The sequence below is a fragment of the Leopardus geoffroyi genome, chromosome C1 (genome assembly GCF_018350155.1).
Source record: "Leopardus geoffroyi isolate Oge1 chromosome C1, O.geoffroyi_Oge1_pat1.0, whole genome shotgun sequence".
NCBI lineage: Eukaryota > Metazoa > Chordata > Mammalia > Carnivora > Felidae > Leopardus > Leopardus geoffroyi.
The window spans coordinates 35,400,760-35,415,929 of record NC_059328.1 but is presented as its reverse complement, the minus strand read 5'-3'; the positions used below and the strand labels follow the sequence as shown (position 1 = coordinate 35,415,929).

The 15,170-nt window shown below is 39.0% G+C and overlaps 1 protein-coding gene across 3 annotated transcripts in view; it reads left to right on the top strand.

Moving 5' to 3' along the window:
* The window catches only part of EIF2B3 (eukaryotic translation initiation factor 2B subunit gamma), a 123,019-nt gene that overhangs the window by 75,787 nt on the left and 32,062 nt on the right, over nucleotides 1-15,170 (top strand). For 2 of the 3 annotated variants that reach the window (XM_045477112.1, XM_045477115.1), the window contains exon 6: nucleotides 4,756-4,845. The exons of the other annotated variant lie outside the window; for it this stretch is intronic. In XM_045477112.1, the coding sequence (XP_045333068.1) occupies nucleotides 4,756-4,845 (90 nt within the window). The remainder of the gene's footprint in view (nucleotides 1-4,755; nucleotides 4,846-15,170) is intronic. 3 annotated transcript variants of the gene reach the window in all.

The following is a 15,170-nucleotide window of genomic DNA, read 5'->3' as shown; positions in this document are numbered from 1 at the left end:
AAACAGCTTCTTTCCTCCTGTACACATAATGGTTCTATGGATGAGGAAGAAGGGAACAGGCCCCAAGAACTTTTGACATTACCCTGAGCCTAAGGACCTTTGCCCTCATTCTGTAGATTTAAAGGAAATGAGTGTTTGAAATCCCTTGAGATCTTTTAGAGGGAAATTACAGATCCTTTTATCAACTAAAGAGACTCCGGCCTTTTTTTAGAGTCATTAGGAGCTTTGGATATTTAAAATCTTAAGTTTATTCTGCTAGGGAGCAAATTGGTATGATTGTAATGACATGTTTTGTTAAGTATTTATTTCATCCTTCGTGGAGTATTTCCTTCTTTCTGGACTGCCTTTCTGAACGGCTTGTTTATTTTCTAGCTTTTTAGTTCTCCAGATGTTCTGTACAGTGTTGGTGACACACATAGTTCTATGTTCAGTTTTCTTTCAATGAAAGTAAAGCTCAGAAAAATCTTAACCTGCATAATAATGACCAGTGTTTGCGTGGTAGTTTTCCTTAATAGTTTCCTTAGAGATCTTAAAGCTTTGTCCCTGACACATAGTACTTCCAAGTTGTTAATATTAGGAGAAATTTTGGGTAAATAAATATTGTAACACAGGTACACAGCTTGTATCTTCAACTCCTAGACATTTAAAAGTGATCTTACCAGGGGTACCTGGGTGGCTCAGTTGGTTAGGTATCTGACTTCAGCTCAGGTCATGATCTCACGGTTTGTGAGTTTGAGTCCCACGTTGGGCCCTGTGCTGACAGCTCAGAGCCTGGAGCTTGCTTCGGACTCTGTGTCTCCCTCTCTCTGCCTCTCCCCCATTTGCACTCCGTTTCGCTCCCTCTCAAAAATAAATAAACATTAAAAAATAATTTTAAAAAATTAAATAAATAAATAAATAAATAAATAAATAAATAAATAAATAAATAAATATTATCTTCCCAGAGGAGGCAGCTGCTTCTTTGGAAGCATTTCTTAATATATGCTTTCCTGTTCTCCCAGAATGTATGAGAAAACTTGGAAGCAGGATGATAAAGAGGCTTGTCTTAGGTCAATGCTGAGAACCTCATTCCTTAACACATTTATTTTTGAATGGTACTAGTAGCTAATAAACTTCTAAGTAGGATATTCAGCAAGTACAAAAACAGGGATTTTTGATCCTAACAAAGCATTCTGCCTCTTTGCCCCAAGTTTAAATGTGAAACTATTTGGAGCAGGACTTCATCTATATAGAATTCCTAGGATTATATATCTAGAAAAGAAAGAAGTTGGTAGACAGATGAGACTTATGAGATAGTACAAAAGTTTTAGAGTCACACATACCTAAGTTTTTTTGTTTTTTGTTTTTTTTTTTTTTTCAACGTTTTTTTTTTTTATTTATTTTTGGGACAGAGAGAGACAGAGCATGAACGGGGGAGGGGCAGAGAGAGAGGGAGAAACAGAATCGGAAACAGGCTCCAGGCTCTGAGCCATCAGCCCAGAGCCTGACGCGGGGCTCGAACTCCCGGACCGTGAGATCGTGACCTGGCTGAAGTCGGACGCTTAACCGACTGCGCCACCCAGGCGCCCCTTACATACCTAAGTTTTAATCGCAGTTCTTTTATTATCTACCCCTGTAACCTAGAAAAGTTTCTTTAATATAACATTGTCAACTATACTTTAATTTTTAAAAAGTTGAAGAAATAATACCAATCCTTCACAAAGTCTTCCAGAACCTAAAAGAGGAGGAAACAGTTTCCAACTTACTCTAAACATTTTTTTTTAGGGGCGCCTGAGTGGCTTAGTTGGTTAAGCATCTGACTTTGGCTCAGGTCACCATCTCACAGCTTGTGGGTTCGAGCCCTGCGTTGGGCTCTGTGCTGACACCTCAAAGCCTGGAGCCTACTTCAGATTCTGTGTTCCCTTCCCTCTCTGCCCCTCCCCACTCATTCTCTCTGTCCCCACCCCCTTTCTCAAAAATAAAAACATCTTAAAAAATAAAATAAAAAACTTTTAAGACCTAAAATTACAACTGTTTCTAAATGTCTTATTCATTTCCATTTATTGTTTTCTTACTTTATGTTATACAAATCCGAAGGATCTTCCTGACCTGAAGCATTCAGTCGATTACACAGATTTTGCTGGTGCGTCTTTGAGGTTTTTAGCTTTATTTGTTTTGTTTTAAAACATCAATCCTTGGGGTGCCTGGGTGGCTCAGTCGGTTGAGCGTCTGACTTCGGCTCAGGTCATGAGCTCACAGTTCGTGAGTTCAAGCCCCGCGTTGGGCTCTGTACTGACGGCTCCGGAGCCTGGAGCCTGCTTTGGATTCTGTGTCTCCTCTCTCCGCCCCTCCCCCGCTCATGCTCTGTCTCTCTCTTAAAAATAAAAAAATATTAAAAAATTAAAAAAATAAAATAAAATATCAATCCTTATTTCTGCTATTATCAAAAATAATAAAATGAAGGAAACCACCTTTTTGATAATTTAGATGTCATTAGTCTCCAAGATTTACATTCATTACAAATTCAATCTAAAAGAAAAATCTCTGAATCACCCATTTCTGTTCTTCATTATAATCCAAATTTGTAAGTAAATCTCTAGCCTTAAGTATACCAGCTAAATTTTTGGAATTTTTTTTCTAAAAAATGGAAGACTTTTGTTTGTTTTACCTACTTTAAAGGGATGAGAGTAAAAAGCTGACAAACATTTATAAGCTATAAAATGCTATATGAAATACTGCCATATATGATAGGGATTGATAAGTTTAGATGATGGTTGTTCAGACCTTTATTTATTCGAACTTTTAAGTTGTTCCTTTCCTGTCTGTATAATACAAGTTGACCTCAGCTATAAAAATGAGAGTAATATATCTACCTCATGAGGTGATTATGAGGATTAAATAATATAGATAGAGTGTATTAAATGATTCAAGGAATTTGTAAACCAAGGGACTAAACAGGAGAGTGCAACTTTCCAGATTGGTTAGATCAAGGGAAAGAATTATCAGGGTGTGGACTTCAAATGAAACCCTGGTACCACAAGGTAACCACATTCGCATTTGTAAAATTCTATTTCCTCAGGAATTTCTTAGAACTCAAGAATCTCAAATTGGAAAGTACCTTCTACTTTCTTCAACCTCATTGTATACATTAATTGGCTTGTGGGGATGGGGAGGCAGGTTATGAGTATGGGGTCCTAAGTCTGACAACTTCTGTTGCTCTTTTAGAAGCATTTTGTTACCGCTTCTCCCAGTCTCCCAAAAGAGTGGAAGCCCAGGGTGGTGCACCTTAACTTATTTGATAAATTGCTTCTAGAGTATCTAGATCCCGTGAGAATAACTTTCCTTAAAAGTATAAGCCAGCTGGGGCACCTAGGTGACTCGGTTGAGTGTCCAACTTCGGCTCAGGTCACGATCTCACAGTGTGAGTTCGAGCCCTGCATCAGGCTCTGTGCTGACAGCTCAGAGCCTGGAGCCTGCTTCGGATTCTGTCTCCTTCCCTCTCTGCCCCTCCCCACTTGTGCCCTATCTCTCTCAAAAATAAATAAATGTAAAAAAAAAAAAAAAAAAAAATTTTTTTTTTTTTTTTTTTTTTTTAAGTATAAACCAAAGCACAGTAACACAATGTAGAAGAAAGGTAATAATCAGGTATCTGTGATTGGAATCTCAATTTTTCTACCCTGCTTCTTCCCCTCCTGTCTTTCAGCTGTCTGTTGTTATTAAATAAAAGGACCTTGGACATTATAAGCATGGCATTTCTTAAGGCTCAAACCAAAACGTCAAACTAAAATAGACAGCAACTAAACAAATACCTTAATCTGACCTAATTTATTCATTTGTTTATTCAACAGCTGTTTATTAAATACACTGTGTGAGGTACAATGCTAAATGGTAAGGGTATAAAGATAAATCTCTGGAAAAAAAAAAAAAAAAAAGATAAATCTCTGCCCTCAGGGAACTTCCAGTCTGTTGGGAGAGAGAGCCAAGTAAGGAAGATGTTACCTTACTGGATGATAACTTAACTGATAGAGATGGGCACCAAGTGCTGTGGGAGCAGGAACTTGAGTTGTCAGTGAAGGTTTCCTGGAGGAAGTATATCTGGGGAAAGTCCTGATGAATACATAAGAGTAGGGAGTTAGGGAGTATTCACAGAATTTTACTTCATTTTCTGTGGAAATGGAATAATACATACCAGATCATGAAGAAAGCATGGCTGAAATATGGCCTGCAGAAAGTGGGGCAGTTGGAGTAAAAGCAAGAAAATGTTAATCATAAGAATTGTGAGTTGGAATTTGTGATAGAAGAAGGTGACTTGTCAGTGATTTGATAGTTCACCTAAAGGCCTCATAAAGTGTGAGATAGAGTTTCTATAAAGAGAAGACCTTTTCTATGGTAGGAGTAGAGCTAGTATTCACCATGTTGGCCAGAGTAGGGTGTGAGCAGCATGGCTCTGACCCTTATAAACTTTTAAATTTTTTTTTTTATATTTACTTATTTTTGAGAGACAGAGAGAGACAGAGCGTGAACGGGGGAGGGTCAGAGAGGGAGGGAGACACAGAATCCGAAGCAGGCTCCAGGCTCTGAGCTGTCAGCACAGAGCCCGACGCGGGGCTCGAACTCACGGACCGTGAGATCATGACCTGAGCTGAAGTCGGATGCTCAACAGACTGAGCCACCCAGGTGCCCCACGCTTATAAACTTTTTAATGCCTACTACCTAATAATAGGATAGAACCACGTTACTTGATTGTGAACCCTTTCTCTCTTATTGTTTTTGCAGGCACCCTAGAATACATTTCCACACAGGCCTTGTGGATGCCCATCTCTACTGCTTGAAAAAATACGTTGTGGACTTCCTAATGGAAAATAAGTAAGGAAGAGGGAGGTAGAGTCAAACTCATAGTGTGTAAACTACCTTGATTCTTAGTTAACAGCTTTAAACCCTGATAATGTTAGATAACTTGTTTATATAAATAATAGTTGATTCTCACCTTTGTTTTAAAAATAAAATTGTGTCATTAGCATACTGTTATTTTTGTCTGTATCACAGAGTCCCTGCTTGTATTTGGGGGGCCAGTGTTACAATAAGCCAACAGAATATTTTTGTAAAACTAATCATAACATATGGTGCCTCTTTCTGCATAGTTCCGGGTTCTTCTTACTTCCTTCTGCAAGATTGAGCTCCCTAGCTCTAGTGCTATTTGTCTCCAAGCAGGTATCCTTCCCCTAGGCAATTATCCTACAGATAGGCCCTCTTAGCAAAGTTTCAGAGACTTAGCCAAGAAGAGTGGAGAAAAAAACAAGTTTCCCTCCAATTTTGGAAAAGTCCATCTCACTGGGTGAATGTTTATGAATGCAGAAAAACCAAATTTGGTACTTTTTCTGATTTTGCTTTGAGTATAGAACTATGGGCCTTAAATACTCTCCACAGACTATATCTGGCAGATAACAGGACTTAGGTTTCCAGGGAAAAAAACTCCTCTGAGGTTGATCTCAAAGATTTTTTATAGCAAATGCACTTAGAGTCCTCAGAGGAACAGGTAGGAAAAGATTTAAGAGGAGGAGAGGAGCAGCTAGTCTTCCTTGATGGCTGCGGGATAAGTTTCTGCCTTGAATAGCACTGGTGGACTGGAAAGCAAGTGGGCTAGTACCACAGCACCAAGTTCCCTCAGACCAGCTGAGGAAGAAAGTCTGAGAACCTGAGTTTAAAAACACTAGCATGGGGCGCCTGGGTGGCGCAGTCGGTTAAGCGTCCGACTTCAGCCAGGTCACGATCTCGCGGTCCGTGAGTTCGAGCCCCGCATCAGGCTCTGGGCTGATGGCTCAGAGCCTGGAGCCTGTTTCCGATTCTGTGTCTCCCTCTCTCTCTGCCCCTCCTCCGTTCATGCTCTGTCTCTCTCTGTCCCAAAAATAAATAAACGTTGAAAAAAAAAAACAAAACAAAACACTAGCATGCTTTTGGCTGATAGACTTGGATATATACAGGAATATTAAGGGGAAGGGGAATTGTTCCTCCATGCCCAGTATATTTCTTGCTTCCTAACCCTTACCCCCACAACACCTGGTAAACCTCTACAGGAAGACCCATTTAGAACCAATGGTAAAAGAAATCATTTGGATTCCTAGAAAACTTTGTCAGGGATTGTCATTTCTCTATTTCCCCACCTTAGGACACTGTTGCCTTGCTCCTCTCTAACTTATTATTGTGTTTGATCATTCAATCAACAAATATTTATTAAGCACCTGTTATGAGGCAGGCATTGTGTTAGATCAACTGTGGGACCAATGGTAAATAAGCAGACATAGGCCCTGCCCTCAGGAAATTTACAGCCTAAGCTCCACAGTAGATTGCAGAGCTTTGCTTTTTAAATAGCAAAGAGACTTGGGGCACCTGAGTGGCTCAGTCAGTTAAGTGTCTGGCCCTTGGTTTCGGCTTCGATCATGATCTCACAGTTCATGAGTTTGAGTCCCACATCGGACTCCGCAATGACAATGTGGACCCTGGTTGGGATTCTCTCTCTCTTTCTCTCGCTCTCAAAATAAATAAATAAAACTTTAAAAATAAATAAAAATAAAGATATTAAATAGCAAGGGACATGCTGCCAAAATTAGTCATTGATTATTGATTCAGGACCTGTTTTCCAGTCACCAGTCCGGGCTATATATATTCCAAAAATGAAGTTAACTCTTGGCCTTTAAGGGCTTGGTTGTTTTTTTGGTTTTTTGTTTCTTTAATTTTTTAACCTTTATTTATTTTTGAGAGACAGAGCACAAGCAGGGGAGGGGCAGAGAGAGAGGGAAACACAGAATTCAAAGCAGGTTCCAGGCTCAGCTGTCAACACAGAGCCTGACGTGTGGCTCAAACCCACAAACCGTGAGATCATGACTTGAGCCAAAGTCAGAAGCTTAACTGACTGAGCCACCCAGGCGCCCCTAAGGGCTTGTTTTTTATTCTCAAGTGAAAATGAGGCCCTGTCTTGAAGTAGGCCCTGGCCTTGATATGTTGAAAGAGGATGCACTAGTAGTAGAAATTATGATTTCTTTTTTAAATATTTACTATGGAAAACTTCACAGGAATGCAGAAGTAGAGAAAATAATGTAATGAAATCCCATGTGTCCATCACACAGCTTCAACAATTATCAATTCATGGCCAATGTTGTTTTATATATGTCACCACCCATCTCTCCACTGGCATGCCAGATTATTTTAAAGCAGGTCATTATGATTTTGTAATTTCATCTGTAATTATTTGAATTGTTATTATCTATAAATATCTGAACATGTATATGTAAAATATAAAGTCTTCATCTTTTAAACAAATACCTCAATACCATTATCACACCTTAAAACAATAACAACAACAACAACAACAAACAGTGCTCCTTAATACTACCAAATGGGATTTTAGCTTTTGATGTCTGGATATGCAGACAGTTTTGCACCAAAGTTAGCTTCACCCTAGCTGCAGTAGCTCCTTTGTAATTCATCTGGCCACCAGTTAGCTGTTCCCACACCTGGCAAGTGTACTCCAGTGGTATGTGCCCTGAGGACAAGCCTTAATTTGGTGATTCTGTGGCTCCTGGCCAGAAGCTCTGCCAAATGGGACTTTCCCAGAGCCCGTTCCAATAGAGCATGATACAGTCTCAGCTCAAACTGCCACCCCATCTCAAGATCTGTTAAAACACCCTTATCTCTTTATCCCCATCATCTACCCTTCACCTGTCAGATTCGTTGGGATTAAAAGCATTATACTGAAAAGTGATATATTTCAATATATTAGGAAAAGTATAAAGGCACACAGGACAAATTAGAATGGTACTCAAGAGAGATTCTTTATTCCTGGCTGGAATAGTGGAGGCCTTATCTCAAAGGTGTGGGAGATGGGGTTGAATAGGTTGGTGGAAGCAGCATGTACAAGGCTTTGAAAGCTTAGCAGGGAGTTGGGAATGCAAGCTGGTGCAGCCACTCCAGAAAACAGTATGGAGGTTCCTCAAAAAACTAAAAATAGAACTACCCTACGACCCAGCAATTGCACTACTAGGCATTTATCCACGGGATACAGGTATGCTGTTTCGAGGGGACACATGCACCCCCATGTTTATAGCAACACTATCAACAATAGCCAAAGTATGGAAAGAGCCCAAATGTCCATCGATGGATGAATGGATAAAGAAAAGTGGTATGTGTATATATATATACAATGGAGCATTACTCGGCAATCAAAAAGAATGAAATCTTGCCATTTGCAATTACGTGGATGGAACTGGAGGGCATTATGCTAAGTGAAATTAGTCAGAGAAAGACGAAAATCATATGACTTCACTCATATGAGGACTTTAAGAGATAAAACAGTTGAACATAAGGGAAGGGAAACAAAAATAATATAAAAACAGGGAGGGGGACAAAGCAGAAGAGACTCATAAATATGGAGAAGAAACTGAGGGGTTGTAAGAAGGGGGATGGGCTAAATGGGTAAGGGGCACTAAAGAATCTACTCCTGAAATCATTGTTGCACTATATGCTAACTCATTTGGATGTAAATTTTTAAAAATTAAATTAAAAAAAAAAAGAAAGAAAGTTTAGCAGGGAGTTACAAATCTTCAAACAGAATAGTCCCTTTTGGAAGGAGCAACAGTACAACCTGGCAAGGGAACATAGACCATGCTGGATGGGAAAGAGGCTCCTTCAAGGTAATTAAGAGGCGTTTATAATTATCTGGTTATGAAATGATGACTCCTTTAGGGATGGGAGGGTAGAAGTAAACCAGGTAGACACAACTTTCAGAAAGACACTTTGGCAATCTTCTGTCTTTCACCTATGAAAGTCAACATATTCTGCCCTGTGTTTTTTGTTCAGTTGTGTTTTTTTTAGCTGTTTACATGTTAATGTCTTCAATCCAAATTCTTTTGAGATTAGATACCTACCGGGATTGCTAACACATTCAGTATATGCTTGGTAAATGGGATGAAAAGAGATGCGATGATAGCTCACATCTCACATCATCAGCAGAAGTAATGTGATTTTTCAGTAGTGGAAGCAGAGATGAGGATTTCTATAGCTGACCAAGTAGAAAAGCTATAAGGTAAACTGGGGAGAAAAGAAAACCTGCACTCTCTTTGACAAGTTTCGTAACTGAGCTGTGTGATCTTGATACGTGTTTACCTTTCTGAACCTTACTTTTCTCATCTAAAAATTGGGAATAATAATACTTGACGTTTATGATTCTTGTGAAAAATATTTGTAAAGAGCTGAGAGCAATAGTTGGTGCACAGTAAGAACTCAAAAAAATTTTTTTATAGTTTACATTCTACATTTTATTTACCTTTTTTATGCTATTACATGGTCCTTATACTATCTATTTTTTTTCTTCTCAATTTTTATTTAAATTCCAGTCAGTTAACATACAGTGTAATACTGAACTCAGAAATAGAACCCAGTGATTCATCACTTACATACAACACCCAGTGCTAATCACAACAAGTGCCCTCTTTAATACCCATCACCCATTTAGCCCCTCCCCTACTCACCTCCTTCTGTCAACTCTGTTCTCTATTGTTAAGAGTCTCTTACGGTTTGCTTCCCTCTCTGTCTCTCTTTTTGCCTTCCCCTATGTTTTTGTTTCTTAAATTCCACCTATGAATGAAATCACACGGTTATTATCTTTCTCTGACTTATTTCACTTAGCATAATACACTCTGGCTCCATCCATATCATTGCAAATGGCAAGATTTAATTCTTTTTGATGGCTGAGTAACATTCCATTGTGTATATATACCACATCTTCTTTATCCATTCATCAATCCGTGGACACCTGGGCTCTTTCCATAGTTTGGCTACTGTTGATAATGCTGCTATAAACATCAGGGTGCAGGTATCCCTTTGAATCTGTATTTTTGTATCCTTTGGGTAAATATCTAATAGTGCAGTTGCTGGGTCATAGGGTAGTTCTGTTTTTAACTTTTTGAGGAACCTCCACACTGTTTTCCACAGTGGCTACAATCAGTTTGCATTCTCACCAACAGTGCAAGAGGGCTCCCATTTCTCCACATCCTCACCGACAGCTGCTATTTCCTGTGTTGTTAATTTTAGCCATTCTGACAGGTGTGAGGTGGTATCTCATCGTGATTTTGATTTGTTATTTCCCTGATGATGAGTGATGTTGAGCATCTTTTCATGAGTCTGTTAGCCCTCTGGATGTCTTCTTCGGAAAAATGTATTCATGTCTTCTGCCTATTTCTTAACTGGATTACTTGTGTTTGGGGTGTTGAGTTTAATAAGTTCTTTATAGATTTTAGATACTAACCCTTTATCAGCTATGTCATTTACAAATTTCTTCTCCCATTCTGTAGGCTGCCTTTTAGTTTTGTTGATTGTTTTCTTCACTGTGCAGAAGCTTTTTATCTTGATAAAGTCCCAATAGTTATTTTTGTTTTAGTTTCCCTTGCCTCTACCTATGTGTTTAGTAAGAATTCACTATGGCTAAGTCAAAGAGGTTGCTGCCTGTGTTCTACTCAAAGATTTTGATGTTTTCCTGTCTCACATTTAGGTCTTTCATCCATTTTGAGTTTATTTTGGTGCATAATATAAGAAAGTGGTCAGGTTTCATCCGCATGTTGCTGTCCAGTTTTCCCAACACCATTTATTGAAGGGACTATCCTTTCCCATTGGGTATTTTTCCCTGCTTTGTCAAAGATTAGTTGACCGTACAGTTGTGGGTCCATTTCTGGGTTTTCTGTTCTGTTCCATTGATCTATGTGTCTCTTTTTGTGCCCGTACCATACTGTCTTGATGACTATAGCTTTGTAATATACCTTCAAGTCTGGAATTTTTTTAATGTTTTTTTGTTTTCTTTTGTTTTTGGAAGAGAGAGAGCAGGGGAGGGGCAGAGAGAGAGGGAGAGAGAGAGAATCCCAAGCAGGCTTCACGCTGAGTGGAGCCCTCAACACAGAGCTCAATCTCATGACCGTGAGATTATGACCTGAGACGAAATCAGGAGTCAGAGGCTTAACCTACTGAGCCACCCAGGTGCCCCCAAAAAGTTGTTTTTAAATTCTGAAACAGTGAGTTAGACTTACCATAATTATTTTTATTTTTTAAATATCTGTTTATTTTCAGATCATGACCTGAGCAAAAATCAAGAGTCAGATGCTTAACCGACTGAGCCACCCAGGTGCTCCTTACCATAAGTTTTTTTTTAACTCAAACATGTAATAAATACCCAAATACATTCTTTGAGTGTTTATTGGATTGACATAAGCCTAAACAGTCTTTCCAGCCTGTAGGATGTGAACATGTTTTTCTTTCTCAAGCCATAGCACCAACATTGAAAATTTACTCTCATAGAAGTTTTCAGTATTTTTGTTAAAAAGGAAAAGGGTAGTGGCACCTGGGTGGCTCAGGTCATGATCTCAGTTTGTGTGTTTGAACCCCACGTTGGCCTCTGCTCTGACAACTTGGAGCCTGCTCTGGATTCTCTTCCTCTCTCTCTGCCCCTCCTCTAAGCACTCGCTCTCTCTCTCTCTTTCTCAAAAATAAATCAACATTAAAAAAAAAAGAGGAAAAGGGTATCACAGAATACTGTATGTATACCAAGTGCCTAGCTTTAACTAAAATCAGTACCTTTTAATCCAAAATAATGTCCTGTTTACTATTCCATATATATCTATTTACTTTGAAGGCAAAAAGAAAAAAAGAAAAAGAAGCCTGAGAAGAAAGCATGGGTTAACTTCACAATCACCTTACCTTCCCAATTATAGCTCCTCTGCAAGAGATGAGAAAAGAGGCAAGAAAACCCAAGCCCTTAATATTCTGCCCTGCAAGGGTGCCTCAGTGGCTCCGTCGGTTAAGCATCTGACTTAGCTCAGTTCATGGTCTCACAGTTCAGGTGTTTGAGCCCTGCATCAGAGAGCCCCTCCCTCACTCTCTGTCTCTCTCAAAAATAAATAAAAATATAAAAAAAAAAAAATTCTGCTCTGCAAACTTGAGTTCCTGGCCCTATAAAAGTACATTTCCTCTTCTACCTCTTTCCTAATTAATATTTTGAAGGACTGACTTGAGGTGGAGGACGCTTAGAGGATTTTAAGTCTCTTTTGATTTGCTTACAAAAACAAAATGCAAAAGTAGCTAAATATTTCCCTTTGCCATGGACATCATTTTTAGGCCTTCCCTGGAAGCTTGTAGCCACAAGGAGGACCCAATCAGAAATCAAGGCAAAAATGCTAAAAATATCAGACTTCATCAGAACTAATAATTATGTATTTTTTCAAATGTTGGATTTTTTTTATTTTTTTTTAACATTTATTCATTTTTGAGAGAGTGTGAGTAGGGGAGGGGGAGAGAGAGGGAGACACTGAATCCAAAGCAGGCTCCAGGCTCCAAGCTGTCAGCACAGAGCCCAATGTGGAGCCCATGAACTGTGAGATCATGACCTGAGCCAAAGTTGGACACTTAACCAACTGAGCCACTCAGGTGTCCCTCAAATGTTGGATTTTTACTGGTAGTAATATTAGTAATAGAGAAACATATTTAGAGTTTATTACAATTCCAAATCAGGAAAGCTCTACTTTCTATATCCAAAAATTAGAAGAAGAAATTATTCCCAGCTCTCTAGCCTAGGGGGTTGACACTCAGTTGTTTACACATTCATTCAGAAATATTTATTCAAATAAATATTTATTTAGCACTTACTATTTGTAAAGACACTAAGCAAAAAAGTATAAATCCTGTGGAAAGTACTATGGTTGCAGGAAACAGAGTACTAGTTAATACAGTATAGTGGAAAGAGTCATGGGCTTTGGGATAGATCCAGAGTAAGTTTCGGCTCTGCCAACTATAAAAGCTGTATTAACTTTAAAAAAGATCTTAGTCTTTCTAAGCCCTGATTATCTCACTTATAAAAATAAGGACAATAGTACCTACCATGAGAATTGCTGTAAGAATTTGAGATGATATATATTAATTTCTTAGCATAACACTCCAAAGTGATAGGGATTTGGGGCGCCTGGGTGGCTCAGTTGGTTAAGCATCTGACTCTTGATCTCAGCTCAGGTCATGATCTCACGGTAGGTGAGTTTGAGCCCCACATTGGGCACTGTGCTGACAGTGCGGAGCCTGCTTGGGATTCTCTCTCTCTGCCCCCTTGCTCCCCACTTGCACGCACTCTTTCTCTCAAAAAAAAACTTAAAAAAACAATTTTAATGATATGGATTAAAAAACGTTATATAATTGTCTTTGCTGTGAGAGTATAGAAGCCTACAAGTGTTATGAAAGGATTCCAAGAAGAGAGATTTGAGAGCGATCTTAAGGCTCAATAAATTTTCACAAAGTGAACACACCCTAAGGAGATAAGATCAGATCTGTACTTTAGTAAAAAGCACAATATCCAGGGGTGGATAGAAGGAAGAAGAGACATGATCAGATTATATTTTAGAGAGAGTATTCTGTCTACAGTATGAAGGACAGAGTTCAAAAGGTAAGACCGGAGGGAGTAAGACCAATTAAAAGCATTGAAGGAATCCAAGTGAATAACAGTGGCTTAGGCTAGGTGGTGGCAGTAGAGATGGAGAGGAGTTGACAGTTATTGAAAGAGATTTAGGGCATAAAAATCAGCAATGTTTGGTGAATGGTTATGTGAAGAAGGAAGAAGGAAAAGTCTGGTAACTAGATCTCTAGCTTGGGTGGCTAAATGAAGCTTCATGTCACTGAGCAAGGTAAGCAGTGTTGGTGAGGGAGGTTTGGGATGATGATGGGTGCAGTTTTAGACATTGAGTTTAAGTTATCTGTGGGTCATCTAAATGGCATGGTCCATCAGACAGCTGGAAATGTGGGACTAAAGTAAAGGAGGGAGGTCTTGGCTATGGGTTCATATTTGGGAATGAGCAGCAAAGAAGCCAGTAAGCGATAATCTGCCTCAGGGAGACGAATAGCATGAGAACAATCAGAGGGCAAAAAGAAAAATACCGAGAAACACCAAATATTTTAGGAGAAACCGAGAGAAATAGGAACAGATCAAGAGACTGATAGCACAGAAAGTAAGGGAAGAAGACATAAGGAATGGCCTATGACTGTGGAATTTGGAAAATTCAAAAAATATAAAAAGAAAATATTACCCATAATTCTACTACTGTGTAATAACTGACAACATTTTAGTGTATTTCTTTACATTATTTTGTTTATTTTTATATATACATATACATACTTGAAATCATGCTGTAAAAATATCTTGTTTTTTCTTTATTCAGTATTATTCATGAGCATTTTCCTTTCATTAAAACATTCTTACAATCAGTTTTGCCTATATGATATTAGATTATTATTCATTTATTCAGCAAATATTTATTGAGCATAATGTGTTTTCCTTGGATAGATTGATAGAAATAGAACTACAGGGTGAAATAATATGAATGAAGTTTTGGGGGTGATGGTGGGTTGGTCTGGAGCCAATAGCCAAGAAAGAATTCTTGAAGACGTCTTTGGTGCAAAAAGGTGATTTTATGAAAGGACAGGACCCGTGGCAGGAAATGCTGCACTGGGGTTGTGACAGGTAACTGAGTATATACCCTCAGATTGGGAGGGGGTTAGGGATAGAGTGAGTCTCTAAGGTATTTTGGAAGCAAGGTTTCCAGGACCTTGAGAAATTAGGTGTTGTTAGGAAAATGCCATTTATTACCGTTTGGTAGAACCTCAGCCATGAGACCCTTCAGATGTATATCACGGGGCCATAAGTTTGGAATATGATTGCCAGCATATATCTTGGGGCAGCTGAGATAAAAGAAGTTTCCAAAGGAATTTTTATATGTTAAGGTAGACTCAAAGGTTCCTGGGGGGTCAGGATAACGCTAAGCCAAGATTCTCTTTTGCCCCTAGCAAAGTGTCATCATTGAGGCAGCTGAGCTCCTAGAGGGAGGTCACTCTGCTGGTTTCAAGGACTTGTCAATGGGCTATAGAGAGTAAGGGAATTTAATTTTTCATGTGCCGTAGTTTCCCATATCGCCATGGTAAGCACTTAAACCCCTTTCCTTTGTTCTTGGGTAGCCAGGAGTGTCCAAGGAGTATCACATATATCCCACCTGGGTGCTGTTAGCCTGTACTTTGCCCTCAGCTTGCTCCACACTCCCTCATTATCTTCAATACTTTTTCTATGTATTGCCACTTTTCAGAAAATATTTTACCAGTTTATACTCTGACTCCCCTTG